This window comes from Phoca vitulina, unplaced genomic scaffold (genome assembly GCF_004348235.1).
Source record: "Phoca vitulina isolate PV1807 unplaced genomic scaffold, GSC_HSeal_1.0 scaffold77, whole genome shotgun sequence".
Taxonomy (NCBI): domain Eukaryota; kingdom Metazoa; phylum Chordata; class Mammalia; order Carnivora; family Phocidae; genus Phoca; species Phoca vitulina.
This window is the reverse complement of record NW_022589780.1, coordinates 3,875,621-3,892,822: the sequence shown is the minus strand read 5'-3', so window position 1 is coordinate 3,892,822 and position 17,202 is coordinate 3,875,621. Positions and strand designations below refer to the sequence as shown.

Sequence of the window (17,202 nt, the reverse complement as noted above, 5' to 3'; positions counted from 1 at the left end):
ATCTTCAAAGAGTAATGATACCTACCTCACAGCTGGCTTTTTAGAACCCAGTTCTTCTCTCATGTCTCCTTCCTACCACTTTCCTGTGAGATTATTATAATAATGGCCATTTGCTAAGCACTGTGCCAGCAACAGTGTGGACTGCTTAACGTCCAAAATCTCACTGAATCCTCATAGCAGTCTTGTGAGTTCTGTATTTCTGTATCCATTTTACACATGAAGAAGTTGAAGCCAAATGACTTCTTCAAGGTCATTCTGTTAGAAAGTGGCAATGAATGATGGGCATGAAAAACAGATCTTCTATCTATGTATCTTTCCACTTCAACAAGACATTACTAAAGAGAATTGGAGAGCTGTGAAGTAAAATCATGTAACTTTTTTTTTATTTTAAATTTTTTTAATTTAAATTTTAGCATACAATGCAGTATTGGTTCTTGGAGTAGAATTCAGTGAATCATCACTTACATATAACACTCAGTGTGTATCACAACAAATGCCCTCTTTAATACCCATTACTCATCTAGGCCATCCCCCATCCACCTCCCTTCATCCACCCTCAGTTTAAGAGCCTCTTAATGTTTCCTCCCCCCCTTTTTTCTTTTCCCCCTTCCCATATGTTCACCTATTTTCTTTTTTAAATTCCACATTTGAAGGAAATCATATGGTATTTGTCTTTCTCTGACTGACTTATTTCACTTAGCATTATACTCTCTAGCTCCATCCATGTTGTTGCAAATGGCAAGATTTCATTTTTTTGATGGTTGAGTAATATTCCATTGTATATATTTACCACATTTTCTTTACCTGTTCATCAGTCGATGGACATTTGGGCTCTTTCCATAAACTGGTTATTGTTGAAAATGCTGCTATAAACATCGGGGTTCATGTGCCCCTTTGAATCCATATCCTTGTATCTTTTAGGTAGGTCATAGGGTAGTTGTATTTTTAACTTTTTAAGGAACAGCCATACTGTTCTCCAGTTTGCATTCCCACCAACAGTGCAAGAGGATTCCCTTTTCTCCACACCCTTGTCAACACCTGTTGTTTCTTGTGTTGTTAATTTTAGCCATTCTGACAGGTGTGAGATGGTATCTCATCGTAGTTTTGATTTGGATTTCTCTGATGTTGAGTGATGTTCAGCATTTTTCATGTGTCTGGTAGCCATCTGGATGTCTTCTTTGGAAAAGTGTCTATTCATGTCTTCTGCCCATTTCTTAACTAGATTATTTGTTTCTGGCATGTTGAGTTTGGTAAGTTCTTTATAGATTTTGGATACTAGCCTTTTTTTTTTGATAGACATTTGCAAATATCTTCTCCCATTTTGTAGGCTGCCTTTAGTTTTGTTGATTGTTTCCTTTGCTGTGCAGAAGCCTTTTATCTTGGTGAAGTCCCAGTAGTTCATTTTTGCTTTTATTTCCCTTGCCTCTGGAGACGCGTCTAGTAAGTTGTTATGGCCAAGGTCAAAGAGGTTTCTGCCTGTGTTCTCCTCTAGAATTTTGATGGTTTCCTGTCTCACATTTAGGTCTTTCATCAGTTTTGAGTTTATTTTTGTGTATGGTGTAAGAAAGGGGTCCAGTTTCATTCTTCTGCATGTGGCTGTCCAATTTTCCCATCACTATTTGTTGAAGAGACTGTTTTTTCCACTGGATATTCTTTCCTGCTATGTTGGAAATTAGTGGACCATATAGTTGTAGGTCCATTTCTGGGTTCTTTATTCTTTTCCACTGATCTATGTGTCTGCTATTTCGCCAGTACCATACTGTCTTGATGATTACAGCTTTGTAATACAGCTTAAAGTCCAGAATTGTGATGCCTCCAGCTTTGGTTTTCTTTTTCAATATTCCTTTGGCTATTCAGGGTCTTTTCTGGTGCCATACACATTTTAGTACTGTTCTAGCTCTGAAAAATACTGTTGTTATTTTGATAGGGATTGCATTGAATGTGTAGATAGCTTTGGTAACATAGACATTTTAATAATATTTGCTCTTCCAATCCATGAGCATGGAATGCTTTTCCATTTCTTTGTGTCCTCTTCAATTTCTTTCATAAGTGTTCTATGGTTTTCAGAGTATAAATATTATACCTCTTTAATTAGGTTTATTCCTAGGTATCTTATTGTTTTTAGTGCAATTGCAAATGGGATTGATTCCTTGATTTCTTTTTCCTACTGCTTCATTAATTGGTGTATAGAAATGCAACAGATTTCTGCACATTGATTTCATATCCTGCACCTTTGCTGAATTCATGTATTAGTTCTAGCAATCAGGTAGTACTTTTAAAAGAAAACATGACTGGGGCCGCCTGGGTGGCTCAGTCGGTTAAGCATCTGCTTTAGGTTCAGGTCATGATCCTGCGGTCCTGGGATCGAGCCCCACATTGGGCTCCCTGCTCAGCCGGGGAAGCCTGCTTCTCCCTCTCCCTCTAAATCGGCCCCCTGCTCGTGCTCTCAGTCTCTCTCTCTCTCTCTCACACACACACACATACAGATAAATAACAAATCTTAAAAAAAAGAAAGAAAACCCAACTGTCCTCTTGGACAGACAGTCATCAAATTTCAAATCTCAGGCTTGCAGGGAGAAAAGAAGCTCCCAGTCTTACATTGTTACTTTGTCAGTTTCTCCACTGAAATAACCCTTGTGCCCATAAGGAAATAGGCACAAGAGATTTATGAGGGGAGAATAATTTTTTATGAATTTTTATCTTAAAAACTCATGTAAAGTTGTCATTATATTCCACAGTGTGATTAACAAAAAATATTTCAAGTTACTAAACATCAGGAAAAATATGATGCTTTTATAAAGATGTTTAGTGGTTTTCTAAATTTCTTCTTGTTTAAAAAGTACAGAGATAAGTATGAAAAAGATACACTTTTACATATCTAACCTTTCTTCTTTTACTCTCCACTTGTATTTTCCTTTCCCCAAATGCATTGTATAACCAAGAAAGATGATCTTTTTTTATTTTAAGGTTATTAGACATTTCTCCCCCTTTTTTATGGTAAGGCAAAAGGTGAAGGCAACCTGTACTTACAATGCAGCTATCATGTGCCAGGCACAGGAGGAAGGGCTTAACATGTACTATTTAATGTAATTCTCACAAAAGCCCTTTAGGTTAGAAAGTATCCCCAATCTCCAGATGAGACAAATAGAGCTCAGAGAGCCTTAATGACTGGGACCAAGTTTCAGTGGTGGATGCAGGATTCCAGCCCAGCTCTGCTGGGCTCCAAAGCCCTGCTGAGTTGACATTCATCTTCCAAACAAGGAAAACTAGTCTGTGAGTTTTGCATTTCACCTTGGTTCCACAATCCTTGGGGAACTTGCTTAAAGTAGTCAGACACTTTAATGTATTTTCAAGTCTGAGAGACAGACTGAGATGATAGCTCGGTGCTGAAGATTTCTGAGCCTAACTTCCCCATAGTTGAGCTGGCATTTGTAGTCCTGTAGCTTATAGTAATCCACTTTTATTTAATTAATTGTGGAACTGTTGAGGAAAAGCAAGTGGTATTCTGGTTTGGGAAACTTCCATTTTTTATGGCAGTGTTTTTCCTTCGGACTCATAAAGCTGAATGTCCTGCATAGGTATAAGTGAGCATGGAACCCAGGGGAGGCAAGAAGAAATACAAATGTTGCATGCAAATTCTGAACTTACTTGTTCTCAAAGCAAACCTCTGCTGTTCTTGCACTTCGGCTGTTATTTAGGATGATGTTAGAAACTTCTCAGGTTGTTATTTTTTCTTTCACTATGTGCTGTTACAGCCATACAAAGCATGCGTGTATCATATAAGTTAGTTATACAGCATAATAATAAAATGAACACTCATGAGCCCTGATTAAAGAATAAGAACATTAAAACCAGTTTTTGTTTACTGCTCTAACTCCAGGACCTGGTATGGTGCCTCGTATGTGATAGACACTTAATATTTTTAAATGAATGCATAAATCAGCTTGTATCCTCCTTCCTTATATCATTAACCACAGTCTCCCCTTAGAAATAACCACTATCCTATATTTGGGGTTTATTATTCCCTTGCGTGAATATGTTATTATATAGATAGATAGATAGATAGATATAGATATAGATAGATATTCCCAAAATATATATTGATTACTTTTGCCTTTTTTTTGGAACTGTATGTAATGGAATCATATCATATGTAGGCTATTGTGATTTATGTCTTTTATGCAACATTAGCTTGTGAGATTTACCTATGTGTACCTGTATTCTCTTTCTTGTTATTGCTGAATTGTGGTTTATTGAATGAGCGTGATGTAATTTATCCTTTCTCCTCTTAGTGGATTTTTTTAAGATTTTTATTTATTTATTTGAGAGAGAGATGGCGAGAGAGAGAGAGAGAGAGCATGAGGGGGGAGCGGGGAGGGGAGAGGGGGAGCCTGATCCCAGGACCCTGGGATCATGACCCGAGCCGAAGGCAGATGCTTGACGACTGAGCCACCCAGGCGCCCCCTCTTAGTGGATGTTTATCATTTCTGCTTTTGTAAATAAAGCTGCTGTGACCATTCCCACACATGCTTCCCGGTACAAATGTGCATGAGTTTCTCTAGGGTATAAGCCTGGGATAGGGACTCTGGTTGCAATTTTCATTTCCAATACCCAAAGTTCAGCCCATGAGGCAGAACTGAAATGTGCCTTTTGTCCACCCTAGGCCAGGCTCAGTGAGAGTGCTATCCAAAATATTTTGCCAGAAAAAGGAGGGGTACCTAGGTAGGCAGACACCAGCCTGGAGAGTTTAACAGATATCCTTTAGTCAAAATGGGTTGTAATTAGGAAAAGTTCAGATTCTAAAATTGTCTTTATTATTTATTTTTCTTCTTCCTCCTCTTTTATAGTTATTTTTGTAAATAGTGCATTTTATTAAACTTATATCTAATAAAATATTGATGACTTTCTTCAGTCTTTAAGCATTGATTATAAATTTGATTAGATTATTTTGAACAATTTGAACTGTATTTTAAAATGGATGAAAATTTCTGTTCCTTAAAGGCTCTTTTCAAAAAGACCTCTTATTTGTGCAGGTTTCCATATTTTATATCTAATATTTATTTTCCAATCATATGATAAAAATTACTGTCATTACCATCGTCATCTCATTTACCCGTATATACCTTTATACCTTCCAAAAAACATTCGTGTCTTTAAGGTGCTTCCTCATCTGCAGCAATCTGTACTCTGCTTTATTATATCATCTACTATGTTATTTTACAGTTTCTTGCTTCCTGTCTGTCTTCTCTACTAGATAGTAGGTTTCTTAGAGGCAAGAATAATATATCGATTGTCATGATATCCCTAGCACCTAGCCCTTTGCTTGGTTCATAGAGCTAGGTGCTAGGAGTTGAGTCAATCTAATTTCAACCTTCAATTTTATAACATGGTTAGTCATGGGTTATGAATCGGCACTTTGGAGTCAGACTTACCTAGGATGGAATCTGGCATTCCCACTTATGAGATGAGTGATCTTGAACATGTTCAATTTTCCTGAACATCAGCTTCCTCTTCCTACAATATAGAGATGATACGGAGCTACCTGGCAGGGTTTTGGGGGGAGATTAAGTGAGATGATATATATGAAATGGCCGGGTACATAAAGTGCCTAAATACATGTTTTGTGTTTTCTTTTACTTTATTTGAATGGCTTTCATTAGTTCCAGAAGTCAAAAAAAGAGGGAAAAGGATGAAGACACTTGCAAAAATAAAAACAAAAAACTTCTGCTTCTCCTTGTTTCATGAATGAGGATGGGGATACATTTTTTACCCAAGGAAATGACATTTTTAGCCAAAGGAATGATGCTCTTAACATTTGGCCCATTTATATATGGGAAGTGAGCTATTTTCCTGTGGAACTTGTGGTCCTGCTAGTCTTGGTTTGGTGGACAAACTGCTGGCTTTCTAAAGTCAAATTAGGAAAAGGAGAGCTTGTCGGAGGGAAAAGATAGGCCACCGTAGCCAGCTGCTGGGTTTGCATATCAGCCAAACTTTTTGAGTGCTTTCTGTTGTACTTGGGACTTGAATAAAGGCGAATATTTGTGTCTTAGAGGTAAAGTGCTTGTCAACTATAGCTTAAGCAAAAATTTTCTTTGCTCTTGCCCTGCCAGGGCTGATCCATGGTTATTGAGGGGTGGATAACATTTCATGCTTTTTTGGATTATTTATTTTTTGGATTCTGATGACTATGCTGAGCATGATAATCAAAGAGCCATGTGTAGAAAGTGAGAGAATGGCAGGAAGATGATAGGGTAATGAAAACTGTATTGGATTCGGAGCCAGAGATCCTGGGCTTGCTGTCAAATCATTTTGGGTTTCACCTCTCTGAATCTTTCTTCATACGATATAATGAGAAAAAAAAAATGTTTCTCAGAGTTGTTTTGAAGTGTAGAAATCACCCAACACAGCAAGTAGGCTGTCATTAAGGCTTATTTTCCTTCCTTCCTTCCTTCCTTAGTAAGGAAGAAGTGCTCATAAAAAAATATGGCTGCATTCCTGTAGATGAGAATATGGGCAATTGTCATCTTCCTTAGGCAGATTAACCCAGGAGGTCCCTCGAGTTTTTTTTTTTTTTAAAGATTTTATTTATTTATTTATTTGACAGAGACACAGCGAGAGAGGGAACACAAGCAGGGGGAGTGGGAGAGGGAGAAGCAGACTCCCCGCTGAGCAGGGAGCCCAATGTGGGGCTCGATCCCAGGACCCTGGGATCATGACCCAAGCCGAAGGCAGACGCTTAAGGACTGAGCCACCCAGGCGCCCCCCTCGAGTTTTGTTCAATGCTTAGACATAGAGCATCGGAGAGAAAAAAAATGTGACCTATGCTTAGAAGAAATAGGAAGTTTAAACTAGGTGACCCCTGAAGCTCCATCCTAGCCTAAAGACCCTATGAGTATTTTAATGGCCAAGTGTTGAGATGGTAGTGTGAGAAATTTCCAGCATCCTCGTGTATCATTTCCCAACAAGAGCCTCAGCCATAAGGATTCTGCCAGGGGCGCCTGGGTGGCTCAGTCGTTAAATGTCTGGTCATGATCTCGGGGTCCTGGGATCGACGAGCCCCACATCAGGCTCCCTGCTCAGCGGGAAGCCTGCTTCTCCCTCTCCCACTCCCCCTGCTTGTGTTCCCTCTCTCGCTGTGTCTCTCTCTGTCAAATAAATAAATAAATAAAATCTTTAAAAAGATAAGGATTCTGCTACTTTGTGTTGTAGAATGGTGAGGGGATGTTCACGTGATCTACAAGAGATGGCTAAGGAAAGTGAAGGAATGGGGGGCAGGGGAAGACCAAATCAGACTGGTATGATAACACGAATTGTGATCCCTCACTTGTGTATTCATTTTAAAGGATTTTTATCCTTTTATACAATTTATACTGCCGCTCAGAACAGTAGCTCAGTAGGATGGGCAATATTATTGACAGGTGAGAGTGAGGCTCAGAGCAAAGCATACCAAACTGTTTTGTTAAGACTTGTTTTGCCTTAGATCTCCTTTTGGATAAGGGAAGGCCATAGAGCTGGGTTCATACCATTTAACTGCTCTGAAATTTTTGCCAGAACCACCTTAAGTTAGATACCTTAACCTCAGGTTTCTGTCTTCATCCTTCCTTCATGTAAACTTAGCCCATGAGACTGGCTGATCCCAGAGAACCTCTCGAATTCCTTAGCAGGATGCAAAAAGGCTCTGTCTACATGACAGGAAACCCTACAAACATCATCCCTAGAAGTACCGGAAAAAATCAGCTTCACACTGACTCAATTAAGTAAGGAATAGTTTTATTTTATAAAAATTAATAATTTACACATGTAAGTTTACTCCTGAAGACCTCAGACTTCTGTGCTCTTATCTCTGCCAGCCACTGCCATTTATTGCATTGTTTCTCATGTGTCTTTTCAGTTTGGAGACTGCCAGGGACCATGTTCTACCCATTGACTATTACTTTCCACCCCAGAAGACCTGCCTGATCTGCGGTGATGAAGCTTCTGGCTGTCACTATGGAGCTCTCACTTGTGGAAGCTGCAAAGTCTTCTTTAAAAGAGCCGCTGAAGGTAAAGGGTCTTGCACACTCACTTCTTTTTCCCTCTCTCCTTTATCATCTATAGAAAGACACCAATCTTCCAGAGCCCAGGATTTCATCATCTCAGAGACAAGGTCACTGGTGGGACCCTCTCAAAGAACCTAAAAACCTAAAGAAGAAGGTTTTGTTGTTGTTGTTGTTGTTTTTGTTTTTTTGTTTTTTCTGTTCTTTTTTTTTTTTTTTTTTAATTTGCTGGTCCCCTGGTTTTGGCAACCTTGGTAGTACAGGCAGTGTAGTCAATGACGGTGATCCTATCTGGTGCTTAGGGCTTGGGGCAGTCTTAGAAATGGAAGAAAATTAATGATTCGAAAAGTTTTAACTCCTTCCCTGTTTGTGTTTCACTCTGCTGTGTAGTGAGGGGGAAAAATATCTTGATTAGAGAAGTTAGAAGTGGAGAAACCCCAACTGAGTCCCCACCCATTCTCTATAGTGTATATGGGAGTGTTCCTTCACAAAGTCTCCTTGGCCTCAGCCCCAGAAAGGAAGTGTTCTTGCTGTTCAGCAGACCATCAGTCTGGGCGCCTGCTCCCTCCTGCTGCTGGCTCATTGGGACTGCTTTGCATCAATAGCCCCTAGGTAAATAGGGAGCCCGAGTGATAAAAACTCCTTTATTCTCTCCATAGACTTTTCCTCAGGGCCTACCCATTGGTATAGCACCTCATGCTAAGTTGCATCTTATATTTGGCTAAGCAGGCTCAAGCCCTGGCTCCTTAGTCTTATTTAGCTTAGAACCATTCATGTCTGATCAGCTCCTAGAGGTGCTCAGCCTACATGCTACAGCAAGAACTCCCATTTCCAGACTTCCCATATATGCTAGTGATTCCTTCCTTCCCAATCAACCTGGGCTCAAACTTCCTACTCATCCTCTTCATTCCCCATCCTGTACTAAGGGCTTCTTTTCTCAATGGGACACTGATAAGCAGCCCCTAGACAGAGATGCTCTGCTCTGGGGGCAAACCCAGTTGCCAAACACCAGTATCTACTCCTATTTCCACTTTCCACAAAGGAAATACTTCCTGCCAAAACCTTTCCTTCTCTCTCACTGGCCTAGAGGTGTTGAGTTCCAAGTCAGAACCAAAACAGTCTTGCCTTAGTTAAGGGCTACAAACCCTGAGGACACTCTTAAAAGTGGCAGGTATATAAGCCACACCTTTCACTGGAAACGTCCACCAGAGGACAACAGAAGCTCCAAGCAGTTCTTAGCCTTTAGATAAAAGGTGCAAAGCAGGTGTCCTTTACTGGTTTTCCCATTGACAGCCAATTGGAATGGTTGCCTTTTCATCATTTTAGACTGGTGGCAGGAATACTTACAAAACAGAAAATTGTTATTTTGTTTTCTTCCAGTCCCCAAAGCAACAAGGAGACAGCTAGCTTTTAGTGTTACTGAAAACATGCTGCATGTTCCTTCCTACCCCCACGTGGCCTATTGCTACTGCTTGTGCTGAGCTAGTATAAGGTCCAGGGCCCCAGTACCTAGACCTGGGCAGTTTAGAAAGAGACACAGAGAGCAGTTCCTGCCTTTCTTAAGAGTACTTATGGAAGGATGGCTGTCAGAAAAGAAAGTGAGGAACAGCCCAAAGACAGCAGATCCCCCCCCCCCAGTTTCCCCAGTGAGAATGTGCTTCCTCCCCCAACCCCAGCATCCAGTAGGCCCTGCCCATAGAGCAGAGAATACACCAGAGCCCTCATCTAGGGCTAGTGGGTCAGTAAGCCCAGGGACCCAGTAATAGCAGCCGTATCAGTTGGGGAAAGAGTTCAAGTACGCAACTGAACAAGCAAACTCAACAGTCAGATCAATTCGATTGTAGTTGATACTGCCTCTGGGCTTTACAAATCTGGGTCACAATATTGTTATTTTTAGAAAACCGGGAAAGTGATCAAACGTATTGTAAAAGGGACTATTTTGCTGTCATAACATATCCCACATGGGAGCTTTCTGCCAAAGTTAGGGCTGAAGGAGGGAGAAGGGCAGAATGGCAGTTGTCAGGGCTTCCTGGGAGGAGCTGGGCTAGATGTGGGTCTTGGGCTATTTGAGAATAAAGAAGCGGAAAGGGGTACTCACTCAACATACAGAATACTGGGAAATCCAGCAAGGTCTCAAAATGCTCTAGACCCTAGAATCGCTTAAGTTAGGGAAACTGGGTAATATTTTCTTTGAGAAAATGAGCCTCTGAGCTCATGGGGCCAAATACTCTCGACTGCTTAAAATATAGAAAGCCACAAATGGATTTCTTAAAAAGCTACAAACCCCTTGGTTCCTTTGGAATATGAACCCCAGGTTCCAGTCCTGAGTCCTTTGAGCGATAGAAGGTGGTTACACACACACACACACACACGAAAAACAAAGCAAAGCAAAAAAGAAAAAAAAAAAGGCATTTTCTTTCTCCTCCCACCTGTAAAGCTTGTTGGCTGGAGTTTACTTCTGTCATTATCTCTGTTTGAAGGCAAGGGGCTGTCTTATTATCCACAGAGAACATTTATTGATTTGTTTTTTTCCCCCATTTTTACAATGTGTCCTTATCACCCCAGTGGCCTTTATGAAAGTGATTCTGAATCTGCCTTGTTGAAACTTGGAATTCCACCTGTCTTGGAGAGAGTGGGAACACAAATCTTTCTTTTCCTCATTTGTTTGTTGTCAGTTAAGTCAGACTGAGTATTCAGAGTGTTGATTACCACTTTATTCATGGTTTCAGAAATCTCTAGACTGGGCACAGGTACAAGACTTAAAAGCCTGGCACGTCAGACAGAAATCCATTTCTAGCTTTGGTAGTTCATAAAGCATGAGGTTTTAATGCTGTCACTGGTGCAAGGCTCAGCACAGAGTCAATTGTAATCGAGCCAGGTTTTCCTATTGAGGAGAAGGAAGAGGAGGGAGCCCCACATTTTCTCACTGTCAGTGATTCTGGGAGTTTGGGGTGACGATTAGGCTAGTCAGGGAGATAGCTGCATATTTTGAGATTAAAAAAAAATAATGATGCTAGGCCATGGGGGTAAAATCACTAAAATCTGGTTGATGAAAACTCAGTGTGTGTTTGTCTGTGTCTGTGTGTGTGCGTGTGCATACATGCTCGTGCAGTTGGAGGATGTTCTGCGGGCTAGAAACAGGCATGAGGAGAATCAGCTAGTTGGTGGGGTGATGGGATGAGTAGGGAGGTGACAAGGGAAGGCATGTTGAATGCCATCTAAAAGGCCAGGAAATCAAAGGAAGGTGATGCCCATACACAGAAGTACGGGCTCAGAGGGGTTTTAGTTGTCTGGCTTTGAATAATTAAGTTTCCTATTTAGACTTCAGTTTTCTTTGTCTGTAAAATAAGGGACTTAAGCTAGATTTTTTTTTTTTTAGAGAGAGTGTGAGCTTGAGTGGGGGGAAGGAGAAGAGAGAGAGAATCCCAAGCAGGCTCCACGCCCAGCGTGGAGCCTGATGCCGGGCTTGATTTCATGACCCCGAGATCACGACCTGAGCCAAAACCAAGAGCTGGATGCTTAATAGACTGAGCCACCCAGGCGCCCCTAGATATTTTCAATATGCCTTTCTAGCTTTGACTTTTTATGATGGTTCTACAAATTACATACATCATCACTGTCAAAACTATTACATCAGCAAACAAACATGTGTTTCTACCTATATGCACTTTTGATTTTGCCTCCCTGACAGTTGGTGAACCCTAGCTCCCATTCTTTTAAAAATCAATTTTCAGATGAGGATAGAGCCAGCTGAGAAAGTGCACTGTGGATGGGCTAGGTTAAAATTCAGGACTCCGAGATTCCCCCTTCCCCCAGCATTGTGACCATAGTTGGATAACTTCCTTTCTTTTCCATTTTCTCATCTGGACAATCAGGACATAAATCCCCATCTCTACCACATCATGTTTCAAAGAGGGTTAATTAGTTCATCATGTGCTCTGTGTGCTCAAGAATTTACTATTTTTCAGACATTTTCTAGTAAAACGTTGGAGATTGTACATCCATTTGTTTTGTACACATGGAGTGCTGTTTGGTACACATCATAAAATTGAAACTGTAGTTTACATTCTGGACTCAAAGAATTACACCATCGTCACTGATGTTTACAATATGTCCCAATTTAGTATTCTTGGCGAATTTTATATAAGTATGGCTTTGATTCCCTCTCTCACCCCAGGTTTTTGTGAGGGAAGAAATGTAAGTGAACCCTAATTGAACTCTCTCTGTCCTTTAAATCCACTCTTTCCCACCTCAACTCATGTGGAATTGAATATTACTTCTTGTTTGGAGTCTTGCAGAGAGTTTTTTGTGTCTTTCAGTGTCCTCTTCACTCCCTGGCTTTTTGAGTAACATTTCCCAGGGACAAATTAACTATGCTAGAAAGATCTGCTTGCAGCTTCAACAGAGCCTTGATCAGGTATATTTGGCCAAGAAATTGACTGATCCTGATTGCACCGATCCTAGATAACTTTTCACAAAGTTCCTCTTATCTTTTATCCGTCTCGGGTTTTTCTAAATGTCAAAGCCAGACTTTAGATCAGGGGGTCAGCCAAATTTTTCTGTAAAGGACCAGATAGTAAATATTGTAGGCTTTGTGGACCATATGGTCTCTGACTCAACTACTTAACTCTGCCTTTGTAGCCTGAAAGCAGCCCTAGACAATATGTAACATAAGCTAATGGGTATTACAATAAAACTTGACTTTCATTTAATTTTCACATGCCATTCAATATATATATATATTTTTGATATTTTTCAGCCATTTAAAATCTAAAAATCATTCTCAGCTCTTGATCCACACAGAAACAAGTGGCACACTGGTTTGGCTTGTGGACTGTAGTTTTTGACTCCTGCTTTAGATGGTCACTCCTGTGCTTGCAAATCTGCATAGTAAATTTCACTTTTTTTAGTAACTCTCTAGATTATCTAATTTTAAACATTCTTCCGAGTGGCCAAAGTTTGCATGTCTTGTTTGTCCAGAATGCCTGGTCTGGTGGCCTCTGGGTCTTGAGCATTATTTTAGTAAACCAGAAAAATGTAAATTAACATAGGGATGCTAGAAGAGGACACATTTTTTCTAATGATCTAGTAGCTCACTCCCCTTTACAATACACAGAAATTGAAAATATTTCATATGTTTTCTAGACTTTTGCACTGTAAGCTTGTGGATAGCTATCAAATATATATGAATGAGTTTTGCTCGATGCCACATAAAACCCAGATGGTAAAGAGGAAGGACTTTGGAGACTATCTGATACTAAGTGGTATGGAAAAACTCTCTGTCTGATAAAAAGCAGAGCCCAGGTGGTCAGCTGAGTTATGGATCTGCCATATATTGCCCCATAATTCTTTGTCTTTACACATTGGCTGGCTTAATTCTGGTTGTCCCCGTAACAAGACTAGACCACAGGCCTTCAGAATAAATAATTTAGCTCTGTAACGCATTGCAGTTGATATCCACTCAAGTCTCTTATTAGTGCCCAGTTTGGGAGCCATGTCAAGAATTTGCCATTACTGGGCACCTGCGTGGCTCAGTTGGTTAAGCGACTGCCTTCAGCTCAGGTCATGGTCCCGGAGTCCCAGGATCGAGTCCCGCGTCGGGCTCCCTGCTCAGCGGGGAGTCTGCTTCTTCCTCTGACTCTACCCCCTCTTGTGTGCTCTCTCTCTCTCTCAAATAAATAAATAAAATCTTAAAAAAATTAAATTTCAAAAAAAAAAATTTGCCATTGCTGTTATATAGTGCTCTGTGCCTGTCTATTTATAGCATGTACATTTTATGAAGTAACGATTAACAAGAAGTTGCTATGTCACTTGCAAGATCCTCTGAATCCATTGCCTGCTTTCCACCTTGTGTTACTATTCCCCAATCTGTTATATTTTTAAAGCCCATATACTCTAGCCAGAACTTTTTTTCCTCTCCTTCACAGAATCTCTTGGTAATTGTGAAACTGTGTGTGGTAGATCTTTGCAGTTTGGCTTCTGTTGAAAGGGTAAATGTTAGAACCACATTTTCTCCAAAGGTAGGAGTTATTTCTTACTTCTGTGGCCTCTAGTCCCATAGCAAGAAACACACTATCCTTCAAAATGATCGAACTCAGTGATGAGCCATTATTTCACCAAACAATCTCTTCAGTTACAATAGCTATGTGTGCATACTTCTGGAACCTATTATTCAGGTGTCGACACTCCTTTTCATGGCTAGGCAACTGCTCTCAGCATTTCAAGTAAGCAGGTGAGCTTGTACCTGCCAGAAGAGTGTAGAGAAGAAGAAACTTCCTCCTATACAAAAGAAGAAACAGATTTGGGAGGTGAATGAATCTTTATAAAGGGAATAAATATTAGAATTCTCAGTCCCTTTGCTTCCAGGCTTTGTTGCAGTTCCTAGGGCACCGCAGTGGAATCTCCTCAGCTCCTGGCTAGACTAGGGCCTGTCTTCTACTGAATGCCTCATAAGAACAGGCCTGGTAGTAATCTGCTCGTGCATTCAGCCAGTAAACATTTACTGGGTGCTTACTACATGTGGGGTATTGGGCTCACATACTCAAGATATAGAGCTTTCCTCAAAGAGCTTAGTGACCATAATCCTGGACATCTTTTTTTTTTTTTTTTTTTTTAGAGAGAGAGAGCATGCATGTGCAAGTGGAGGGGAGGGAGAGAGAGAGAGAGAGAGAGAGAGAGAGAGAGAGAGAGAGAGAGAGAGACTCTTAAGCAGGCTCTTCACCTGGCCCAGAGCCTGACCCGGGACTCCATCTCGTGACCCTGAGATCATGACCTGAGCCGAAATCAAGAGTCAGATGCTTAACTGACTGAGCCACCCAGGTGCCCCGATCCTGGACATCTTTAAATCTCTTCAATGAATGCAGGGCCACAATATCCACTGCTCATTTGAACTTCACAATCATCTGGGACAGAAGGCAAAGTCATCCTTGTGGTTGTCCACATAAGCGCAAACTGAGGCATTGCCAGTTAATCAACAGATCGTAAATGGAATAGCTGGAATTTGATTCCAGGTGTTCTGAGTCCAAAGTCACTCTGCTATAGCGCAGCTGCCCCTCAAATATAAAAACATACTAACCCAAAGTAGAAAGAAAGGGTTATGCCTAGGCAAACAAGAAAAGCCAACAGTGAAGAGGAACAACAGAGTCAGAAATGACAGAAAGAAGTTAAGAAAGACATAAGTATTGTGGGGAGAAACCAAGGAGCCACTGAGTAGCACTAATTTGACAGGAGCTTGTCTTCTGAAGAAAGCCCCAAATACTTAAAAAGAGCTGGTGGCTCATCAGCAGTTTCTTCTTCAGGTAAGGCCAGGGAGATGCGAGCCATACTGCTTTCACCACCTCCTACTTTTCATAAGGAAAATTCTGATTCTGATACAACCAGCCTTGCTGGCTTTTAATTCACTCTCATCACACGGTCACAGAACAGAAAGCATAAAAGGTGTTAACCTTTTCGCAAGAGAATTTCGTTCATTAACAAGCTAAGGGAAGAGCTCAGAGACAGAGCATATGCATACAAATGGTAGAGGCCTGATTCCTTGACCCTTGGCTTTGAGCCTTCTCAGAATGTACCGCAGAATGTTTTCCATGGGGCCAGGAACAAGAGAAATTTATTTTCCTCCCCTTGGATGTCAGAAACAAAAAAAAATGCTATATTTTAGGACAGAGGTAGAAAGTCACAAAGTCTTGTTGTCTTTTAAAATTGCTGTTTGATGAAAAGACAAAAGATTTGCAGTGCCTGCAGTCACAGGCTCTTAAAATGCTAATCTTTTAAAACTTGAAGAAAAGAAACAGAAATCTAAAAATCTGACCAAGCCATTTTATGGACAAGGAAACTGAGGCTGAGAGAGGAAATGGCTTTTCCAGGTTCACAGAACATATAACTGGCAGAAATTAGGGCTTCCTAGAGATTTCTTGTTTCTTATCTGAGGGGCTCTCTGGCCTCACAGCCAATTGGTAGAGTCACAGAGATTGTTACCTTGAAACCCCCAAGAATTATGTGAGGCAGCAAAATAAACATTTAGAACAACCCTTGGCTCCCAGAAAGTGCTCAGCCCCTGTGAGTCCCCTCTGCTTCTACCACGTGTAAGAGCATCTTTGTTAAGTATATGTTTTTCCCTTCGGCAGGGGAACGAGTACTAATGCTAGTCTATAGTAGAAGGGCTCTATGAGACATTTTATGGTATGAAGATTCTTGCAAAGTCTCATGTGTATAAATGTGTATGGATTTTTTTGGGGGGGGCGGGGAGAGTTTCATAGCATGAGTTGTTTTACCTGGAACGTTTGAGAAGGCTCCACAGAAAAGTTAAGGATTGATTTAGGTCTGGAGGGATGCATAATAATTTGCTAGGTACAAAAAGGTAGGAAGGGAACTTCAGGAAGAGGGAACAGACTAACCAAAGACAGGACTACATGAAAGCAAGAGGCTTATTTGGGAAACATTATACAGTGCCGAGGTGGTTGAGTTCCCTTTATCACATGCAGCAGGTCCCTTGACCAGCCTTCAGTCAGCCTTTTGTGCCTGCCCCACCCCATGCCGAGCTATGCATTCCTGTTCTACTCTAATCTCTGAGCTTTTTGGAAGTAGGCTACTGTCTAGGTAGTGGATCAAGAAGCAACGCAAGAGCGCCAGAGGGGCTCTGGTTCTGCCATTGACTTATCATGAGGCCTTAGGCATGTCTCATTCCATCTTTGCATCACAAAACCTCCATCTGAATAATAAAGTGGTTGGACTGTATGGTTCTGAAGAATTTAACAGTAAATCTGTAACAATCTAAATATTTAAAATAAATCTCTAAAATCTTATGGATACTACAGATGTGTCCTTTTGTCAGTGGTTCGCTTTATTATGCATCAGCCATGGGAAATGGGTAGACCTGAGTTCAATCCCAAGTCACTTAACTTCTCTGTGTTTCTGTGAGGAGAGTAATAGCTCACATGGCTATTGTAAGAACTAAATGATGTGTAACACAGCTCCTGGTGCCCAGTAAGTTTTGGTCCCTTCTCCTGGAGTGAAGCCTTAGTCACTGGCACACATACACTTATGGTGTCCTCTGGGTAGCCAGAAAGGAAAGATGGGAAATGGTATTTGTGGTAGTCCCCTGGTTAATGTAAGGTTCCCAGACACACACACACACACACACACACACACACACACACACACACACACA

At 40.9% G+C, this 17,202-nt stretch overlaps 1 protein-coding gene across 1 annotated transcript in view; it reads left to right on the top strand.

Annotated features, from left to right (window-relative positions):
• Window positions 1-17,202, top strand: part of AR (androgen receptor) — a 175,987-nt gene that overhangs the window by 100,953 nt on the left and 57,832 nt on the right. The window contains exon 2 of the mRNA XM_032393885.1: window positions 7,892-8,043. Coding sequence (XP_032249776.1) covers window positions 7,892-8,043 — 152 coding nt within the window. The remainder of the gene's footprint in view (window positions 1-7,891; window positions 8,044-17,202) is intronic.